Here is a 21,585-nt window from a genome sequence, read left to right as displayed (position 1 = left end):
TATATATAGACATGTCGGTGTATGGCATTTTAATCCTTCTTACATCGCACCATCAATCCTGGAAACAGAGAAGTTATATCCCTTGTGCTTGTGCCTGCATTTGCACTGGCTCACTCACTCTACCAGCCGAAACATAACAATACTAAGTAGGTTTACCGTTTACCGTTTGGCGATATGAATATGCAATGAGTGGGAATTAGATAACTACCCAGACGAGCTTGCACAAAGCCCTACAACCTAGTATATAGGCCTAATATATATAATACACAAATTATTTCTTTTATAATTTATTTATCAATCTAAATCCAATAATATTATAATCATGATTGTATCATCACCAATCTATGTAAACGATCCGGAATCTCGGGTGACGATTGCCAATTACATCTCATATTACACTCGCCGGTGTCCAGCGATTTATTTATTGTAATCTGTTCCGCCTAAGATTATCCTTATATTGTTAGTAAGTATTTGTTTCACATTATGATTAATATTAGATTGAGTTGAGGAAAGTATTCAATTGCACATTAATGTCTGTGATTGTTATCAATGAAATAATTACAATTCATTGATATGACTTGATACATTAATGACTTACATAAATATAGGTTGGTAACTATTTAATATTTTGGCAGGATATATAATAATCCAATTTTGTTTAATTATCGTAACCAGAATATTTACTACCTAAGTTTCTTGCCAGTTCTTTTCAGGAAAATCTACATTTTGAACCGCTTATAACTTTCAATTTAAATTAATATTGTAAAATAAAGATTCAACATTGCTAGTAAGAGTGTCTACTTGGAATAAAGTACCTAGATATTAATTTTGATTAAATAAAAATGCGTGGAACTTGATTCATATAACCTAACAATTAAGTCACATTCAATGCCATAATTTATTCTATACCCAGATAAAAGTTGATTAAAAAAGTTTATTTCTAAGTTATACCTACATTTTATATAGATATCTCCAACAAAATTAAAACACGTTAATAAAATGTATTTAAAGATGCAATACTAGGATAAATTGTATTTAGTTTCTTTTTTGACGATTTTAATTTCATTAATTTAACCAAATCACATTTTTCTATTTGGTAAGTACCTAGGTAAGTTATGCGTAAGTTACTCTTAAGGTGCTAAGGATTTTTACAACCATATTTTTATATTGTTTTTGTTGTTACAATGTTTACCACCGTTACACGTCACTAAATAAATTATTAATAATATATTCCACGCGTGATCGTTACAACAAACGGTAAACTGTGAGCATAATTGTTTATTAGTGAAGCAGTAAGTACTCGTAGCATTTAATGCATCATCTGAGCAAATGGATCATTTCATTAGAACGAGTGGAAGAGTTAACAAACTGTATAACTTAACCAATAAAAGTAATCGTTTAAATATGTAAGAATTCAAAATAAAATACTTTAAAAAAAACATTGAGTTTAGAGGATACGAGTGTTTCGAGATCTACGCCCTCCGTCGCCCAACTAAACTACCTAAAAGCATAGGTATATATATTATACTAGTTTTCGCCCGCGCTTGAGGCATAGCCGGCGTTAGGGCCACTAACACCTCGGGCAAAAATTTTGTGGCGCCCACTTAAGGAAATCATAATTGAGTGTTAATTTTTTGGTGATCCAAATATTTTCATCTTCCCTTTAGCTAACCCAGAGCTAACGACGTTGACGTAGACAGTTTTGTAGCTCCTCCTATTTATTTATTTTTTATTTTTCAAATATGTTTTTCTTAGTATGTCGCTGCCGCAAATTTGGCGCCACGCGCCATCGCCTTCCCCCCCCCCACTAATGCCAGCACTGGCTTGAGGGGTAAGTCCTTAGATACTTATGTCCTTTATGTACACCTGAGAACGTATATATAACTTTCATGATGAGTTGAGAAGTTAAAACGTGAAAGGGATGTAACACTTGTTTCCTTAAACAGTGCAGCGCGGTTCATTCGAGCACTGTCAACCGTGTTTAAATGCTAGCTATAGGTATTTAATATTAAGCTATATATAAAACCATTTACCACAAAAAGTTAAAAAAATAAAATAAAATTGTTGTACGTTGTTATAAAGGTTTACTTACAGGCGAATGGTTGAAGTCGAATTTTTATTTTTGTCACACTAGATTAAATTTTTAGTTTTGTTACATCAGAATGTATTAAAAAATTAACAAATAAATTGGATGTCGTCAAAAGGTGAATTCACAAAAAAAAATTGAATAATTTAAATAAAATATTTTTGAGCGTTTGAACAAGTTTTATTGAAACGGGATATAGTCACGTAAGTTCATATATATATATTGCGGCTTCACGGATGATTTTAATTCATTTCGCGGCCGATCGCTTTTGATCGTACAAGAGCTTATTCAATCTTACAAACCAAGTATCAATTACATGTGTACATACGTTTTCATACCTCATAAAGTAACACGTGTGCACTTTAAGAATGTTTGCGCATATTATACTTGCATATAAAATAAAGGATGTTGAATATAATCTACGCATCTTTTAATGTACGACTTTATGATTTTAAGGCCTTGCTGAATAATATTATAAATGCGAAAATAAGTCTGTCTGTCTCTTACGCTTTCACGGCATAGTCACTGAACCGATTTTGATGATATTTGGTATGAAGCAAGCTCGAATCGCAAGGTCACAGGCAACATTTTTATACCTAAACCCCTCCCCCACATACGGGCGAAGTCACAGGGAAAACTTGAAATATTTACTTTAAGGGTTAAATTAATAGAATTCTACTTGCTGTCATCATTGTAATTAAACCCAAGACGAAACGGTATGACTCATACCTATTATAATGGTAAGTATGTATGTAAGTATGTACATACTTAAATAAAAAAACAAAATCAATAAACTAATAATTATTTATTTAATTAAAAACATATGTAAATTTATAACGTGATATTTTAATAATAAATTGATATAAAATGAAAGCAAATGTCGTAAAATATAATTGTAAAAATATTATGTCATAATGACTTATCATTATAAGTCACGGCGGCCATTCTCAATGAGACTACCCCACTGCGCATGCGCAAACGATATTACAGTACACAGTGTGTTGCACTCTCTATTCCCTCACTTTCATGTCATAACTTGAGAGCTCCAGCTCAGGACCAACGACTTAACGTTCTCACCTTATCATGCGAAATACATCGATTTACGGTGTTTACATTATAAAATCCAAGTCATTAATAAGTCTTTTATGTTGGAAGCATGTTTCTAACCAATCGTTGCACACAATTTTGACGTTTTTTATGTCATTCTTGAAATTTTGTATGTTTTCTGACGACGTATCACGTGGTATGACAAAGTGTGTTAAAGAAGTATAATCATTGCTGACAGCAGCTCCATACATTTTCGCTAATAGCCCATGTAAGGGGTTCCCTATAATGTGTAAAGTGCAACTTCTAAGGAAAGAGAACGGATTATTATCACCAAATAACTGCTCATCCAGTTTCAATTTCTCTTTTAATGTTGGATATATTGATTGGTCCTGGAATAAGAATAATAAATTTACAATTTGCCATATATATTTATTTCAGCAAAGCAGACAGTCGTATAAGCCACCTGATGACTCGAACGCTTATAACGTTTGCAAGAAATATAATTTCTTAGTGTCAAGTAGCCGTACCTACTCGTATATCTAATTATATTCAAGAATAATGGATTCGAAGTACACACACACTGCTTTGATACACCTCAGTAATTATAATTATTTTTAAGATGATACGATGATTTAATTCTGACCGATTTTGGTCACGGCTGATGATATTCTTAAGAGACTAGTTTTTCGAAATTGTCGATAGAAAATTCTATTACTTTTACTTTATACAGACCTAAACAGGGTTTGAACTCAGGATCTGAAACTTTATCCGTAACAGCCTGTGAATGTCCCACTGCTGGGCTAAAGGCCTCCTCTCCTCTTTTTGAGGAGAAGGTTTGGAGCTTATTCCACCACGCTGCTCCAATGCGGGTTGGTAGAATTCACATGTGGCAGAATTTCAGTGAAATTAGACACATGCAGGTTTCCTCACGATGTTTTCCTTCACCGTAAAGCACGAGATGAATTATAATCACAAATTAAGCACATGAAAATTCAGTGGTGCTTGCCTGGGTTTGAACCCACGATCATCGGTTAAGATTCACGCGTTCTTACCACAGGGCCATCTCGGCTTTTTTAAAGAAACTTTATAACAAACTTTATATTTTAAACTTACCATGTTTTGCAAACATTTCTTCAAAACAATTTCATCTATCTCGTCTTTAAAACTATCTCCAAATGAATCATAATCTAAGCTCAACTGCCGCCTGGTGTCTCTCTTCATAGATAGCATGTTTAAAGGAGATAAAGAGCATAGTGTTTCTGATGCAGGAAGCGAACGGAGCCAAGAAGAAGTTACAATATCTAGTACCTGAATTTCTATTCGTTTCTTCGCCAACGGTGTCATTCTTCCAACTACGCAACACCACGTGTCTGGACCTTATAGTACGATGTTTGGATCAAATGCAAAATTGCATGCACTAATATAAGTTGTTATAAATATGTCAAAACTATAAAAAGTACTAAAAATTGTCTATGATCTCATCCCAATATCTATCATAAGTTCTATCAGCAAATCGCATAGAATGTAAATCTAAGGTTAGATTTAAAGATGAATCTTGATATTGAATCAATTGTGTTTTAGACAAAGGACCCGAAAGGAGTAGATTCATATTCACCTACCTGGATTTTCGACATGTTTTCCACCATGTGACTCAATAACTCGTACTAATTCCGCTTTCTTGCAATCCTCTTCATCGGAAATGACGCAGAGCTTTCTATCCAGTAGTGCCTTAGATATAACTTGCACATCGCCTGTCGTTTTCGTACGGAACCTTTCAGACACCTGTGGCAAATTCGCCACCCGCTTGCGGAGCGTCACCGGTTGCATTTGGTTCAGCTGCGTCTCGTTAACGCGTTTTCTGCTCAGTTTAATCACCGGGCTCCTCGTCTTAAATTCAAAAATTCAAATTTAAGCAAACTCTATAAATTCTAATCATCACATCAGCCGATACTCCTGATGATACTGTTTTATTACGTACGGATACCAGCCGATCGAACTCTTGCAGCGTCATAACGTCGCTGACCGGCTTGTCTGTGCGAACGCGCATGACGCGCGGGAACCGCAGCGTGTAGGACGCGCCGAAACACGAGCTGCGGATCAGCTCCGTGGCTCGCACCTGGGTGCAATGTGAGTTGGCTTATTTAAAAACGTCTTAAATAGCATACAAATAAATAGTAAGTCAGAGCACGGGTAACGGGTCATTACACATATACTGGAGTACCTGAAAGACGACGGAATGCTCTGGCAGTACCCAGAAGTCCGGCGTCTCTCTGTTGAAGTGGAGGCAGCGCGGCGGCGGCGCGGTGCGCGCGGCGCGCCAGCGCGTCTGCAGCGCCGCGCACACGCGCTCGCGGTCGGCGCGCGCCAGCCCGCCCGCCACGCGCCCCACGCACACCCAGCGCGCCGCGCCGCCTGCGCCCGCGGGTACATGCACACGTACTGCGATCTGAGGGTCTGACTCTTTATTCTAAATAGTTCTACGCTAGGTTCTCGAGTGGCGACCACGAACCGGAAGACGCAGCGTGGGCAGGCCGCCTACAAGGTGGACCCACGACTTAGAACGAGTCGCGGGAAGCCGTTGGATGCGGCAGCGCAAGACCGGCCAACGTGGAAATCCTTGGGGAAGGCCTTTGTCCCGCAGTGGACGTCTTTCGGCTGATATGATGATTCTAAATATATCCTATAAATTTTGCGCAACTCACCTTCACTCGTAAGCTACCGATCCTTATTACTCTGTTTCTATCACCCCGCACACCGGAACGAAGTAATATAAGGTATGGTGCGGTTTGGCGGTCGAGTAACGAGTCGGTAGCTGGTACTCATTACGCATTACTTTTTATCTTATTTTTTCGACATTATATAACTCTGCCCCAAATAGCTCCCTCGCAGTAGAAAAATAAAATCGTCGGTTTTATCAATTTCTAGTTACAAATTCTTCTATTCGTAATAAATATTTATATTAATGGGTTATGTTATTTTAAAAAAACTTTTACGTTATTTCGGATGTTTACTAGTTAGTCTATTTTCCAGTACTGTAAGAATGTCTTACCAGGTTTAACGTCAATACACGCAACGTGAAAACTTTTAGCGCGACCTTGTCGTTTATTTTCAGCTTCGTCTGCGCCAATTACCACCAAGTCTAAGTCCACCATAGTGTCATCGGTGTACTGCAAAGTGTGATAGTAATTGTTTAAACTTAATTGTGTTTTTCACAGAAATACCTATCGAATTTATTATTCCGTAGACATAGTGTTATTCTCGAAAATGCAATATAAATATTATTTACAATATCACTCATTTCGAAAATTATAACACTATCTACAATGAAATGAAATGCTATTGAATAACGATATATATGCTTCGTAGGATTCCATCGCAAGTTATAAGTTTAGACATTTTGTTTTTTTGACATTTTGTTGGCGTGGTTGGTAGATACTTGCCTTTCACGCCGAAGGTTGTGGGTTCGATTCCACCAAGGACAGACATTTGTGTGCATGAACATGTCTGTTTGTCCTGAGTCTGGGTGTAATTATCTATATAAGTATGTATTTACAAAAAGTAGTATATGTATATCAGTTGTCTGGTTTCCATAGCACAAGCTTTATACAAGCTTAATTTGGGAACAGATTAGTCTTGTATAAAGCCGTGTGTGAAAAAAAAAAAGTTAAGTTTATAATATCAGATTTATATTAACTTTTTCGATTGCATTTGACGTACGCTCTCTCCTGTACGCTCAATACATTTAAAAAAAGAGTTTGTGTGTATTTGTTAACTTAGTCTTTTTTTTTTTTTTTATAAAATAGGAAGGCGGACGAGCATATGGGCCACCTGATGGTAAGTGGTCACCAACGCTCTTAGACATTAGCATTGTAAGAAATGTCAACCATCGCTTACATATCCAATGCGCCACCAACCTTGGGAACTAAGATTTTATGTCCCTTGTGCCTGTAATTACACTGGCTCACTCACCCTTCAAACCGGAACACAACAATATCAAGTATTGCTGTTTTGCGGTAGAATATCTGATGAGTGGGTGGTACCTACCCAGACGAGCTTGCACAAAGCCCTACCACCAGAAATAGAAGAAGATAGTCAATGTTTTTATTTTATCTATTTAAATTTTATTATATAATATTGTTTTGCTGTTGTTAACTGTTTGAATCTTAATATTTATTATTTGTAATTTACAAAATTGCTTGTTTACTGTCATACATGAATTAGTTTTGAGTGGAAACTTGATTGGTGTGTGATCGAGTTAATTTGTTGTGTAGTATATGTGGCGTGTACTGTTTGTTTCCCAGATATAATAAAAATAAAAAATAAAAGTTATTTATTGATTCATTATTCGAGAATACAGCGGTTTCCATGACCGGTTTCAAATCATCTCACCTCCGGTTTAATTTTGTACCAGCCCTCATTTCGTTTGTTCGACTTGTAATATGAGTTCACATCTTTCACAACAATGCCTTCGTCCTGATTGTCGATAGCCGCGTTCAAAGCGTTCAAGACGTCTGTACTAAAACGGTATCAATTTTATATTATATCATAGGAAACCATATACACCACACCGAGAAATACAAGAGCATTATTTTTTTTTATCTTGGTACTGTCTCTTATAAAAAATAAAAACAAAATATATGTTTTTATTTTCTTTTTTATTTCAGACGACACATGAAATTTCCTTACGATGTTTTTTCTAATAAAAAAAAAACCATTTTTTTTGTTATTAAATATAATTAAATATAATTAAATATAATATATACCTATCTTTGACAATAGCTCGTTTGCTATGTTGTATAACGCCCGGTACATCGGTGAATAACGTGTCTAAAATCTTGAGCCTCTCTTTCAATGGCAAACCGCCTTTTTCTGGGGCGCCAATAAGCGATTTTCCGTTGTAGTATATAATGTCAAACACGCAGTAACAAGGGCGATACGATGAATTTTCAGTAATCGTTTTAATGTCATATGACAATGCTATAAAAAATATTTGACTTTAATTGAATAAATCAAAGAAATAAGTCCATTTTTCGTTAAGTCGTAATTGGTTTAGGAACGGAAATGAAATCCTGGTAAACAAAAAAGTAGAACAGAACATGATGGTTAGGTGGTTAGGTGTTTTGTAAATAACCAATTTTTTTGTCACATCCCCTGTCCGCAACGCTTCAGCAGACATTGCATACCCTTTTTCTCTCGATCTTAACTTTGATGGATTCCGAGCCTTAGTAATATAAAATTCGCCGGAAAATCTTAAGTTTCCACATAAATACAGCACGTATAACACTATCCTAAACATTCGACAACACAAAAATATTGCCAGTATTGATTAGTGTATGATTCTACATTCCGCATGTTTTTTACATATTTTTTTTACAATTAATAGGTCAACGTTTGACCGTTGACTTGTCTGATGTTTAGCATCGACACGGTCTTGGATGTAGCACGCTTGCCTATAAGAAACCTGTTTACTCTGGATTTGAAGACACCAACATTGTACCTATCAGGAAATACATTTCCAGGTAATAAATTTCTATCTTATTAAAAACATGAAGAAAGCTCGTTATTTAATACAAAAATGTGGATGAAAAAAAACGTGAAATTTGGTAGTTTTGTAGTTATCGATGATTTGCATGTATAAATTTATTTATATATTTGACTATATTTATTTTTAATTACATTTGAGAAAGAGTAACCAGATTCTGTTCTGATTTTCTTTCAGATTTTTCTCGGTAGTCTACATCTAAGACCGGTGATTTTTTTTTGCACTTGATTTCACTGTGTAACGTGACGATTCAAACGCGCTTGTACAAGACTACTTAAAAAAAAGTATATTTTGATTTTGGTTATTTTGTAAAAAGTTATTTGTTACCTTTGCAACCAAAACACTGATCCATTTTGTGCCAACCCATCATTTCACCGTCAATGATAAAGCTATGAGCATCCTTCGAAAAGCAATCCTTTAAATCTGGTGTCAATGAGCCAGACTCATAAGTTCTACCGTATTTTTTCGCATACTTGTATCCGTTTCTCGAAAAATATTCAAATATATCATTTTCCATATGCATCTGTATATTTAAAAAACAAAACCAGTCAAAAGTAGTTTTAACCAAAAAATATTGGTTCATGGTGATTTCGACGATAAAATCGTTGAGTTAAAATCACTTTTGAATAAAAATATTTCATAAAAAGTTTAGTTTAATTTCAGTGTCATAAAGCAAAATAATCTTAACCTACGATTCTGACTCCGGAACTCGGGTTTTCGTGTGTTAGTAAAAAAAAAACAAAGTCTACAAATTGCACACAAAATCGACGTAATATATCGACTATATTTACGAGTATTGGGCTGATAATCTACCTAAAATAATTTACCTACGCGGATGATACTGCGCTTGTATTCCACGGAGAGACTTGGGACAAAGTACGGTATTATGCTCAATTAGGACTCCACAAAGTCAATCAATGGCTTAGTGTAAACCTGTTGACATTGAATCTCTCCAAAACCTCATTTATTCAGTTTTCTGTGGCCAAAACAAAACCAGAGAACATTAGTCTTAAGGTTCACACATGTAACTACCCCAGTGATTCTTTTGCTTCCTGTTCATGCTTTGAGATAGCTAAATCTACGACCGTCAAATATCTAGGAATTATTTTGGACGAAAACTTAGCTGGCGCTCTCATAAAGACATCACAACTGCGCGCACCAGAAAACTTATTTGGGTTTTCAAGAAGTTGAAGCACGTTGCTGATTTAGATCTTCTGCGCACAATATATTATGCACTAGGTTAGTCAGTCATTGGATATTGTATAAAAGCTTGGGGTGGTGCTTGTAAAACCTTTATATTGGACTTGGAAAGAGCTCATAGATCTATCTTAAAAGTCATGACCTCTAGCCCATACAGATTTTCTACAACTAAGTTGTATGAAAAATGTCAACTCCTAACGGTTAGGCAACTATACGTCTATCAATTAGTTATCCAACGACATAGAACCACTCAATCATGCCGACGAATACAGTAAGCAACGTGTCATTAAAAACGTATGTCCACCTGTTATATGTCGAACAGCTTCAGCCAAACGACAACATGATTTTAAAGCAGTTTATTTGTATAACAAAATAAATAAAATAAAAAATATACATCCCTTATGTAATCGTGAAGCTAAAGTAACTATTAAAAATTGGCTACTAGGACTAGATTATGAAAAAACTGAATCGTTGTTGCTATAATATTTTGTGATACAAATTACACATATACACACATACACACACACAAACACACACACACATACACACATTAAAACACACACATACTCTACACTACTCTATATACAGTACACTCCACTCTAATATACAGTATGAAATAATTATTAATCACTTATTTTTATTTACATAGAACGATATGACACTAAAAAATATGAGAGAGGACATTGATTTCTGTAATACAGGTCTTTGAGCCTAGCTCAGAAATCAGGGACTTCATTATGCTTTGTAACTTTGTATGTAACCGTAACCGTAACAGCCTGTGAATGTCCCACTGCTGGGCTAAACGCCTCCTCTCCTCTTTTTGAGGAGAAGGTTTGGAGCTTATTCCACCACGCTGCTCCAATGCGGGTTGGTAGAATTCACATGTGGCAGAATTTCAGTGAAATTAGACACATGCAGGTTTCCTCACGATGTTTTCCTTCACCGTAAAGCACGAGATGAATTATAATCACAAATTAAGCACATGAAAATTCAGTGGTGCTTGCCCGGGTTTGAACCCACGATCATCGGTTAAGATTCACGCATTCTTACCACTGGGCCATCTCGGCTTTATATGTGAATAAAGATAAATAAATAAATAAACTTTCTATGTGAATAAAGATTATTTATTATTATTATTTATTATAATCTTACACTGCCTACCGGTCATGATCATGGTCACTTTAGACTACGTGCTTTAGTCAAAAGTAGTCGATTGGTTTAGAATTTTGGCTCTGAAAATTATTTCATTTATAAAAAAGGTCAAAAGCTTACAAAATAATAACAACAAAAGAGATATATCTGTGAAGGTGAACGAGAAAATGGTGTCAACATTAACATCACATTATATATTAATTTAATAAAAAGCCGAGATGGCCCGGTGGTAAGAACGCGTGAATCTTAACCGATGATCGTGGGTTCAAACCCGGGCAAGCACCACTGAATTTTCATGTGCTTAATTTGTGATTATAATTCATCTCGTGCTTTACGGTGAAGGAAAACATCGTGAGGAAACCTGCATGTGTCTAATTTCACTGAAATTCTGCCACATGTGAATTCTACCAACCCGCATTGGAGCAGCGTGGTGGAATAAGCTCCAAACCTTCTCCTCAAAAAGAGGAGAGGAGGCCTTTAGCCCAGCAGTGGGACATTCACAGGCTGTTACGGTTACGGATATATTAATTATGATCACATGTTTGTATATTTAACATTGATGAAATATTTGATAGTAAAAAGAACAATACAATTATTTAAAATATCTTACGCAGCTATGAACCGCTTAGCGAGAACTGTACTGTATAGCATACCTGAAACCTCTCGCCGTCAAATTTATCTTCTATATGATATGTTACATTCATAGGTAGCTGATGGATATTGGTTACGTCGAGTCGTTCAGATAGCATTGGCTTCACGGCGAAGAATAATTTCACAACCGCTTCATCAGAACTCTCGGTTCCAGAATTGATATCACTGTCCTTTAGGTTTTCACACACCTAAAGTGACGACAAGAAGTTATAAAAATAAATTAGCAATCTTTATATTTCATATTTGTTTTAATATAATAATTTGCAAGAGGTATTTCACCGTTAAGCAGTTCGCATTTAGAAGTTCCAATGGCGAAATGCGTTTATGAGTAATTGTAACACATGATTAGGTTCAACGAAGCTTAGGTACATAAAAGGAGGTCCACAAATCTAAAAGCATTTTAATAGCTAGCTTTATCATTGTTGTTCACATATAATATTATTTTTACGCTTAAATTCTACTATGCTTAATTAAATAGTAGCTACCCATTAGTACGTATTAGTTAATTAATCATATTGTATATAAATATATATTTACTGTTTTATTCCATTACATTCTATATTGGGAAGGCCAGGCTACTACGTTTTAGCAATGGGCCATAAATACCAAAGAAGTAGCCGAAAGAGCTAACATCAAGAAACAACTTTATCGAAAGGATTTGTTTTGTTTTGTTAAAATAGTTTACTTCGCAATTTTTATATGATGTTTCAGAAAGTGGTTTCGACGTACACATAGGTACATATTATTTAAAAATATAACTTTAAAACAAGCAAATATCAACTGCACTCTCACCTCATACAGACTGCTACAACTTTGGTAAAGTTCTGTTGCGTGTGGGTGAAACGTTCCAAGTATTCGATTCTCGCTCATTTCCAGTTTCAAATTCTTCAGTATAATTCTCAAAAACCATTTAAATTCTTGAGCTGTTAACTTTCTTATCGCATAACTAAATACTTCATCTAATATTACTGAAAGATTATACATTTTGTATTTTACAATAAAAATGTTTATATTATATAGACTTATATTTATATAGACACAAATATTTTACTAGTTGCCGAGGTTTAGCTTTCTTATAGAAAAATGTACTGTTATTATAGCTGATCCGTTGTATTGCACGAGGTAAACGGTAATGTACAAACAAATTCTCTCATCATATACCTACAGATCTATTCAATATAACAAAAATATTTTTGAATAAAATCTAAGTTTTACGACATATTACAGAAAGATAAATCATGCCATAAAGTTATTGCCATAAATAATGCTACTTCAAAATAGCAAGAGGTACAAGGATACATTACTTTAAGTACTTATTTAATAATTAAATCAACTGGCATTATATATATGAAGCACTCGAATGCTGACTTGACCATGGCCTTATTTGGTATACTTTAAGGTCTTAAAAACTTATTCACATCTTTCCCGTTTTATTTTAAAGACTCATAGTTAAGACAAATAGTATAACCACGGAACAGGGCTGACGATTTCTACTTAGTATTAAGTACAGAACATTCTCATACCAACAGATTAAAGACAATTATATATTACAAGTCATAATAATAAGCTTACTTCCTTTATTTTCGACATCAGCCTTTGCAATATTATCGAGCATTTCGTTAATATCGGCTATTGTTAAAATTGATGACATTTGAACAAATCTATTTTTCAAAACAAAATATGCTACACTTGCAAAATCGCTCTCTTGGGTAGAAGTATGCACCGAGCTAAAATTAATTATTTTCTGAGCGTCCAACGATTTTGGATTAAGTGACAATACTTTTACAAGTAGATTTCCCAGTTTTTTTTCCTTTAAATTATATGGATTTCTGTCTCGTTCACATTGTGGAAGCAAAAGCCTCAGAATCGGAAAGAACGTAGCTTCCTGAAATAAAATTTTTGGAAATTTGTTTGGCACTTATACTTTAATGGGAAGTAAAAATTATTTAATTAATATGAATCATTTTCTTTCTGAAGGATTGACAAAAAAATATTTTAAAAAATGGACCTAAGAACATAGAAATAGAATTTAAATACCTTTTCATCTTTACTATTACTGATTTTGAGTCTGACATTATTAAAAAAATTGGCTAATATTTTGTTTTGTTCTGGCCTATGTCTCTTTTTCTTATGCAATTGTTCGAGTACAGCACACAATTCTCCAAATGATATCAGATTTGCTGGTACCACTCGGTGGACATTTGTACTCATTTTTTCTCCTCTAGGTTAACCTAAAATAATATCTAATGTTTAAAATTATTTAAGTTTCAATATTAAATTAGTTTTATATATGATAAAATATTCACATAAAAAGTGAAGACATAGCACAGATTAACAAATATAATTAATTAAAGGGCTTAAAAATATAATTTTATTAAAACACAATTTTATGATTTAGTATTTAATCAGATAACTAAATAATTCATAATGTATCTCCTAGCAATCTCCGGTGACTGATCTTTATATAACACATAAAGATTATAAGCTGTTTCTTTGGTTAAGTCTATTAGTCCATGCTGATCACATCTTGTAATTGGACCACATGCCAATGCTCTCTCATAATATTCAATTGCCAAGTTATTAATGCTCAACATTTGGTAAGCCCTACCTATGTTGTAATAAGCTTCCTGGTCACATTTTCTTAGTTGTTTATATGTAAGAAAGTATGACATTCCTTGTAATATTAAGTTGTGATGCTTGTCCACAGTTCTCTGGGCTGCCATAGCAAGTATAGTTACTGCTATTAGTAATGCAGATAGAGGTTCTCTACATTGTTCATGATATTCCAAAAAATACTTCAAGGCAACAAGATATCTACCTGATATCAAGAAATTGTTTCCCAAAAACATATGCTTAACAATATTGTAATCTTTTAGAAAAAGCCTTGACAAAAATTTTCCATGTGTATTCTCATCCAAAGAATTGATAACAAAACTTAATAAGTTGTACGTCCTTGAACCAGGATATTTTGTGGAAAATTCTTTTATGAATCGTAAGGCATTTGAGTAATCACGATTCAAAAAACAAGCCTGAAAACAGTAAAATTCAATAGCTTGGCGACAAAAGTGTAACCCCTTTGAAATCATAGCATAAAACGTTAATCTTTGCATTGTACAATAAAGTTTGTTATCACAAGCAATTTTAAGTAATTCTTTAAAAAATTCATATTCTTGTTGATTCGTAAGACGAAATGATTCTTCTTCAAACTGAATATCTTCCTCATGATAAGTACTCTCTCCTCTCATAGTTCGAAAACTGTAAATCAGATCCACATTACCTTTAGTCCTACAAGCTATCTTTAATTCTTCTTGATTTCTAAATTTTGTTAGATCTCTAGAAAAAAGGGCTTCTCCAACTTCTAGATACTTTAATAAATTATTTTGATTTTTTAATATCTGACATTGTTCATATAATAAACTTGCACTGACAACATACTTATAATCTTGTTGTAAAATTTTTAATGCTTCTCCAATATCTCCTCTCATTTTTAAAATAGTGAATAATTTTCTACATGCATCTGGATGTTGTGGCACATGTTTCAATACTTTATAGTATGCCTGTATAGCATCGTCCTCTCTACCAAGTTTTTGTAAGCACTCTGCATATTTAAGCCAAACAGCTCCTAAATCAAAATTTGTATTTGTTACTAGAGGCTCTAATAACTTTATAGCCATCTCATAATGACCCACTGATGAAAATGCTTCTTCTATATCCATATAAAGGTCTCCAGCCTTTTCAACATCGCTGCTCAAGAAATCATTCAGTAAATTTTGTACTAGAGTGAAAGCACCCAAGTGAATGAAGCAAACTAACAATTTACTTTTTAAATCTACAGCCATATTGTCAGGTATAACACAATTTATGTAGTTAGTGTGTTCTTCTATTTCATTATTACTATTTTTAACTGTTTGTATCTCTGCTTCAATTTCAACACCTATATTTGAAACAAAAATGTCTATACATGATTGGTACTGCTTTTGTAAGATAAATAATTCCAGTAACATATTTATATCTTCTAAAGTAAATAGTGATGGACATTTTTTATAAGCCGCAGCCATAACTTCAACTGCTTTTTCAGTCTCTGATGTATTATGATACATTGTAGCAGCCATTTTGGCATATTTCATTATTATTTCACCTTCACTTGGTGGTAAGGATACAACTATTTTGTGATAACATTTAACTCGTGTAATATTTAAAGTATTAACAGGATATTTATTTTCTTCTAATTTTGTCAAATATTCAAGCCTCTTCATATGTGTCTCTAAATTATGTGGTTCAGATTTCACCGCTTGAGAGTAACAAATCATTTCTTGTTTTACATCATTTATCTGTTTACATAATCCAGCAAGTCTCCACCAATGTTCTGCATCTGAATTACTTAAATGAGCACCTAATAATGAAAACTGTAATGACTTTTCTATATCATTTTCATATATCTGTGCCAATGTTTGGTATGGTTCTGCAGCTGTTGGTAATTGTTTTATAATTTCATGGCACATACGTTCTGCCATTTCAATATCTCCCCGCGCAAACCTTAAATTTGCTTCACCCATCAAACCCATTAAAGCTGGATACAGGCGTGTACGCCTTCGTCTTCTAAAGTTACTTTTTTCTATTAATTGAACGGATTGCGCCACATCTTCATCATTTCTTTTAAGCTCTTCAGAATCTTCTTCGTCCTCCCCATCGCACCATTCACTTGAGTATTCCGCGAATGACATTTCACCACTTAAAAATTTATTTGTCAAGTCTTTTTCCACATCCATTTCTTCAGTATTTACACGAGATACACCTGGTTTTTCATTATCCATGGTGCTTTTATTATTTTATGTTATACTATATTACAATAGTAATAATATAAAAAAAGTAAGATTTATAAGGAAAATAAATATACGAGATAAAGATGTTATTCTAATGAACTTATCTGTTACTCACATTTATTATTGCATTTACGTGTTCTTAAAATGAATAACTTAATGAATTATTTAAAACACAGCTTTCAATTTGTTTTTATTCCATAAAAAATAGTTAGTGCCTCAGTGAGGTTGACAATAATGACATTTATGATTTATTTGACATGACATTTTGTAATGCAATGCGCAAAAACATGTAAATCACATTATAAATATAATAATATAATAGAACATATTAAATTATCAAAATAAAAATTTTGGATTTACTACGAATGTTAAGTATTAATATAATGGTTTGTAGGTGTAGTACGATCTAGGATCTTCCCTCCCCTAAGCACAGTAGAAACATACTTTAGTAAAAAAACATAACTTTGAACCTATAATCAATTACCGTTAAAATGGAGTTTTAATATACGTGTTCCTTAAATATTACTAATAAAACTATACATACCGATATATTTTTTTATTTTAAATTCCTTCAAATATATAAAAAAATAAAAGGCTTACTCAAACTACTCTGTTAGTGACTTTAATAACAACTTAGTAGGTACTTATCAATTTAAAAACATTTTAGTACCGTTAAGCCTTTACTTGTCTGTATTTGTTTTTATTAACAATTTCATTTTCCATTATTAATGAGGAAAATGAGTTTTTTTTTCATTTTATTGTTTATCATTTTATTCTTTGGTGTAATATAATATACTACGCTACGAACGTGAAACATCAATAAATATATAATTCCATAACATTTATCTCATACAATACGATTTGATAAGTAATATATTATTCGTTATATTTGCTTCTAATTTCAAATTTGAGTTATCACACTAAAGGAAAGTGTTAAAGAAAAATCATCTTCTGAAATAGACTTTTTATTATGAAATGTTGTTTTAAAAGTTAATCGTTATGAAAACAATTAATATTATGGTTTAATTTTAGTCTAAAAGAAACACAATATAAAATTTAAACAAAGGTTTAAAAAAAAAATGTGATTACAGACTAGGTTTTAGGCAATACAAAGATTTGTGAATTTTCAGATTAGACATTTTGTGCGCTTAATCTTTTAATTTAATTAGCTGTAGATATTTATTTTAATTAAATATGTAATATATTGTTTCAGGAATGTTGTAGAAGAAATAAATATATATTAGGAGTGTTCGTAAGATTTTGGGTATTTTTCCATAGCTGTTCTTCTCAATAAGCGTGAGATTTTACTTTTTTATTAATTTAATTTTGTAAGTATATAAAATTGTCGTTTTAGCAGTTTTAGGTATAAAAATATTATGCTTTAACATATAGTTTAATTACTACTTGTTCCACAATTAAACCTTCATAATATAAAGTTAGGAAGCTTTGCGTTAATAATTTATTATAATTTTTATATTATATTTTTAATAATTGTTATTATCTAATTGTAAAATTATTTATAAGTTATTGTGATTAAATTTTTCATTAGGAATCCAAAACTCAAGAGCCGAATCGCATGTTCCAACAGCTAAAATTCCATTTAGATACTGCAACTGAAAAAATAAATAAAAAACTTTTGACACAATTAATGTAACACATTTCTCTGCACGACGTTTTGTATATAACAATTGAATTGTCATAACAAACAAATAAATTTTTGTTTATAATATATATTACATGTAAAGCGTTAGGCCGAACTCTCGGTTTCGGCTCTTCGCTCGAAGATTGTGGCGACAGCTGACAAATCGGCTTAGGCTTTGAGGAACAAATTAAACGATATGTGAAAGACAAGAAGAAAAGGGAAAGTAGAATTTTCAAATATATACATATAACTTCAAATTATATGTATGTATATTCTAGACTCTAATTTTATATAATTATGCATATATATAAACATCAACCACTCTATACCCTTGAGTTTCTATAAATTGTAACAGTTTAAATTGGCCGGTTACCAAGAGATGAAATATTTTTTTTTTTTTTGTCTTTCAAATACCTAGGCAATTAAGCAAGTACAAATAAGTAAGGCAATCAAATTTTTTTACCTGTGTAACATCCACGGTGCTAGTTTGCATACTTTTATACTCCGTTGGTGGACTTGAATTGTATAAAAATTTAATTTCACCTCTGTCTGAACATGCAATTAAAGTACCTTCACCCTGGTGGCAACCAGCTATTCTATTTGAAGGTTCGGTTATAGAGGCTTCTTGCCACAGCTCATGTCTTCTAACATAGTTATGGTTAATAGGATCAAAGAGGTGAAGACATCCTTTCGAATCGCCGATATACAATGCATATGTATTCCAACTCAAGCTCACTGGGTATGCTTTTTCCGATGGCATTTTTATATCAGTTTTCAGTATTTTCCCAGCTACGATGTCAAATATTGCTAATGTTTTGTCCTCACTTACAGATGCAATTTGATTCTTATGAGTTGTTAACGACAAAATTGGACCACGATGTGGCTTGTATACATTTGTAGGATTGGGACCACAACGAATATCAAATGTCAATATTTTTTTAGAATATAAACCAGCCATCACATTGTTTCCATATGCAACCACGGCAAGGGCAGACATACTACAGCTGAAATTATAAGTTTTTTATTCCGATAGGACATGTTAAAATTCCTAACACCTTGAATCTAAGCCTTGGAAGGGCCATGCTTCGTGAGTTTAAAAGGCGTGATTTTCTTAAAACGCCAAAATCGTTTATAATATTATTATTATTAGTTAACCAGGTTTTATTTAGGTATGTTATTTAATATCAACCATAATAGACGGCGAAACAAACAACAAGTGCTAACAGAATAATTTATAATAATAATATCATAAAGTGTGTACCGCACTATCTGAAGTAAAGAATGAATGAAAAATCATTATTACAACTTTAAAATCCCGAAGACATTAACAAAACCCTACACTATTTTGTATTTAAAATTATGTTATTTTCTTCTTGTAAAAATCTTATTCTTGTCTTGAGTTATTTAAATAAGTTGTTAGTCCCTTTTTCATTATTTGCATAGTGCATTGATTTTATTTCAGCATAGAAACACATCATAAGTTAATAACAGTAATTCCATCGTACAATATTTTAAGTTAAAATTTATCATACATACAAAACAATTGTGTTTATGTTTATCTGATAGTAATCATTTATAATCACTTAATTATCAATGAGACACTTATATTAATAATTAATGATTAATAAGTGATATATACACATGATTTTTTTTAACAAATAGTTGCACATAATTAATAATACTAAGCTATGTAATAATTAGCTGTAATATATATTGAGGCAGATACTGTATTATAAATACAGTGCAAAAAAATGGCACAGACAAAAAAGCCTGTGGAGATATCATTAAAATCAAAAAAGAATGAACAAATGATAAACTCACTTGAATGTTTCTATACACTCAAATCCACAATTAATGTCCCATGCTTTGACAGTGTTGTCCCAGGAGGCAGAATACACTGTATTTGCCGAATCTACATCCACTGTAGCTAAGTCCCAGACCCAACCAGCATGAGCATCATGTCTAATTTTTGTAGGCTTGAGATCCGTTAACACAGTATCAATATTATCATCTATTTGTATATCTAATACATTCCAAAGAGCTAAACATCTGTCTCTGCCACCAGAAATGCATGTTTGACCTTTCTGGAAATATTTGATACATTAAACAAAATCAACACTGAAATATATTATAATTTACTTTAATTTTAATATAATAAGAATTGTAGGTTCTTATGCTACATCTACATGAACCATACAAATTATATTAGATATAATTTTTTTTTATTTTGATACATCTTACTTACATTAACCAAAATAACTGCATCAACCGATGCATAATGAACATCTTTTATGACTAAGTGTTTTGTTGTTTTATCCACATTGCACCATTTATTTCTCTCAGCTTCCATTTCAATACACATATCAGTCCAGTCCACATCAATCTCTTTCCAACTGTCCAAATTGGATAAAGGAGGAAAACATCCCCTTACTTTACAACTAACTCTATACTTCCAAAGGCTTATATCATCTAAAATGTCATTAAATCTCTGACATACTTTGCTCAAATTATTTTTTATAAAATTTGCATCTAAATATGAGCATATTTTTAATATAATCTGTAAACATATATCAACTTTTTAGAAGTAAAAAATATTTCTAACAAAGAATTTGGTATAGTTATTTATGTTTAATTTTACCTCCAATGGCATATTTTGTAAAGAAGGCTCAGCTGCATTATACACATCATTAGGCTTTATACATGGAGAGATACATTCATTTTCAATATCAACTAATTGTTCTTTTACAGATTGTAATACATCACACATTTTGTTATGTGATTTATAAAGTTACTGTGGTCGAAACGTAAAATTAATGTAAGAGATCTTGTATGAGTAATATGTCCATTAATAGTCCTGCAAGTAACCCCATATGGTAAATCTATGTCACTAATTCATTTCTCAAGGGTGAATTAAGTATAAGTCCATGACATGACATTTGAAAGGAAAAAATAGTTGAAGTGCTAATTAATAACTCTCAATTTTACAATTGAGAGTTATATCAGATTAGTATATTCATTTAAGGGCAAAACAAAGAAAATCCATTATTTCGTTTATTTTTAAAATCTTAACCGTTATTGTTACATAAGAAAATGTCAGTACATAATTAATTTGCTTCCTAAAATATAAATAAATAACGGTAATATGAAATCGATGCAAATATTTTTTAATAAGTGTAAATACTTACTAAATAAATAATACACAATATTTGTCAACAAAGAGAAGTGGAAATGGCAAATTATTTGACAGTGACATGCATATTGTCAATAACCAAAAGTTGGCAGTTGGTAGGTATTTTTTATACTATTAACACTGATCTACACACTACAACCACGTTTTAGAAACAATATTCTAAACATAATAATAAAAATATACTAAAATATCAAACTCATACCATAGAAAAATATATTATTTTAACAACATTTAAAGCAAAAAGAAAAAAAG

General features: G+C 32.6%; 2 protein-coding genes across 3 annotated transcripts; both read right to left on the bottom strand.

Moving 5' to 3' along the window:
• Nucleotides 1–2,876: 2,876 nt before the first annotated feature.
• Nucleotides 2,877–16,719, bottom strand: LOC126769861 (DNA ligase 4-like). 2 transcript variants are annotated; one of them, XM_050488781.1, is made up of 14 exons: nucleotides 16,617–16,719; nucleotides 13,716–13,909; nucleotides 13,251–13,563; nucleotides 12,471–12,646; nucleotides 11,681–11,866; nucleotides 9,003–9,198; nucleotides 7,897–8,110; nucleotides 7,523–7,649; nucleotides 6,183–6,300; nucleotides 5,355–5,545; nucleotides 5,112–5,249; nucleotides 4,753–5,020; nucleotides 4,247–4,509; nucleotides 2,877–3,522 (listed from the first exon to the last, which is right to left on the bottom strand). In XM_050488781.1, exons 2-14 carry the CDS (start codon nucleotides 13,887–13,889, stop codon nucleotides 3,196–3,198), a joined length of 2,691 nt encoding a protein of 896 aa, XP_050344738.1. In that variant the 5' UTR covers nucleotides 13,890–13,909; nucleotides 16,617–16,719; the 3' UTR covers nucleotides 2,877–3,195. The 2 variants fall into 2 exon arrangements, with proteins under 2 accessions (XP_050344738.1, XP_050344748.1); XM_050488791.1 differs by lacking the exon at nucleotides 13,716–13,909 and having other exon boundaries at nucleotides 2,931–3,522; nucleotides 15,035–16,703.
• A 765-nt stretch (nucleotides 16,720–17,484) lies between these two features.
• LOC126771588 (F-box/WD repeat-containing protein 9-like) lies at nucleotides 17,485–21,388 on the bottom strand. Its single transcript, XM_050491556.1, has 6 exons — nucleotides 21,329–21,388; nucleotides 20,782–20,997; nucleotides 20,389–20,700; nucleotides 19,965–20,227; nucleotides 18,607–19,147; nucleotides 17,485–18,114 (listed from the first exon to the last, which is right to left on the bottom strand). The coding sequence occupies exons 2-6, from the start codon at nucleotides 20,908–20,910 to the stop codon at nucleotides 18,019–18,021; spliced, it is 1,341 nt and encodes a 446-aa protein (XP_050347513.1). The 5' UTR covers nucleotides 20,911–20,997; nucleotides 21,329–21,388; the 3' UTR covers nucleotides 17,485–18,018.
• Between the last annotated feature and the right edge of the window lie 197 nt (nucleotides 21,389–21,585).

The sequence above is a fragment of the Nymphalis io genome, chromosome 1, assembly GCF_905147045.1.
Source record: "Nymphalis io chromosome 1, ilAglIoxx1.1, whole genome shotgun sequence".
NCBI classification, from domain to species: domain Eukaryota; kingdom Metazoa; phylum Arthropoda; class Insecta; order Lepidoptera; family Nymphalidae; genus Nymphalis; species Nymphalis io.
Note: the sequence above shows the minus strand (reverse complement) of the source record. Positions and strands in the feature narration are given on the sequence as shown.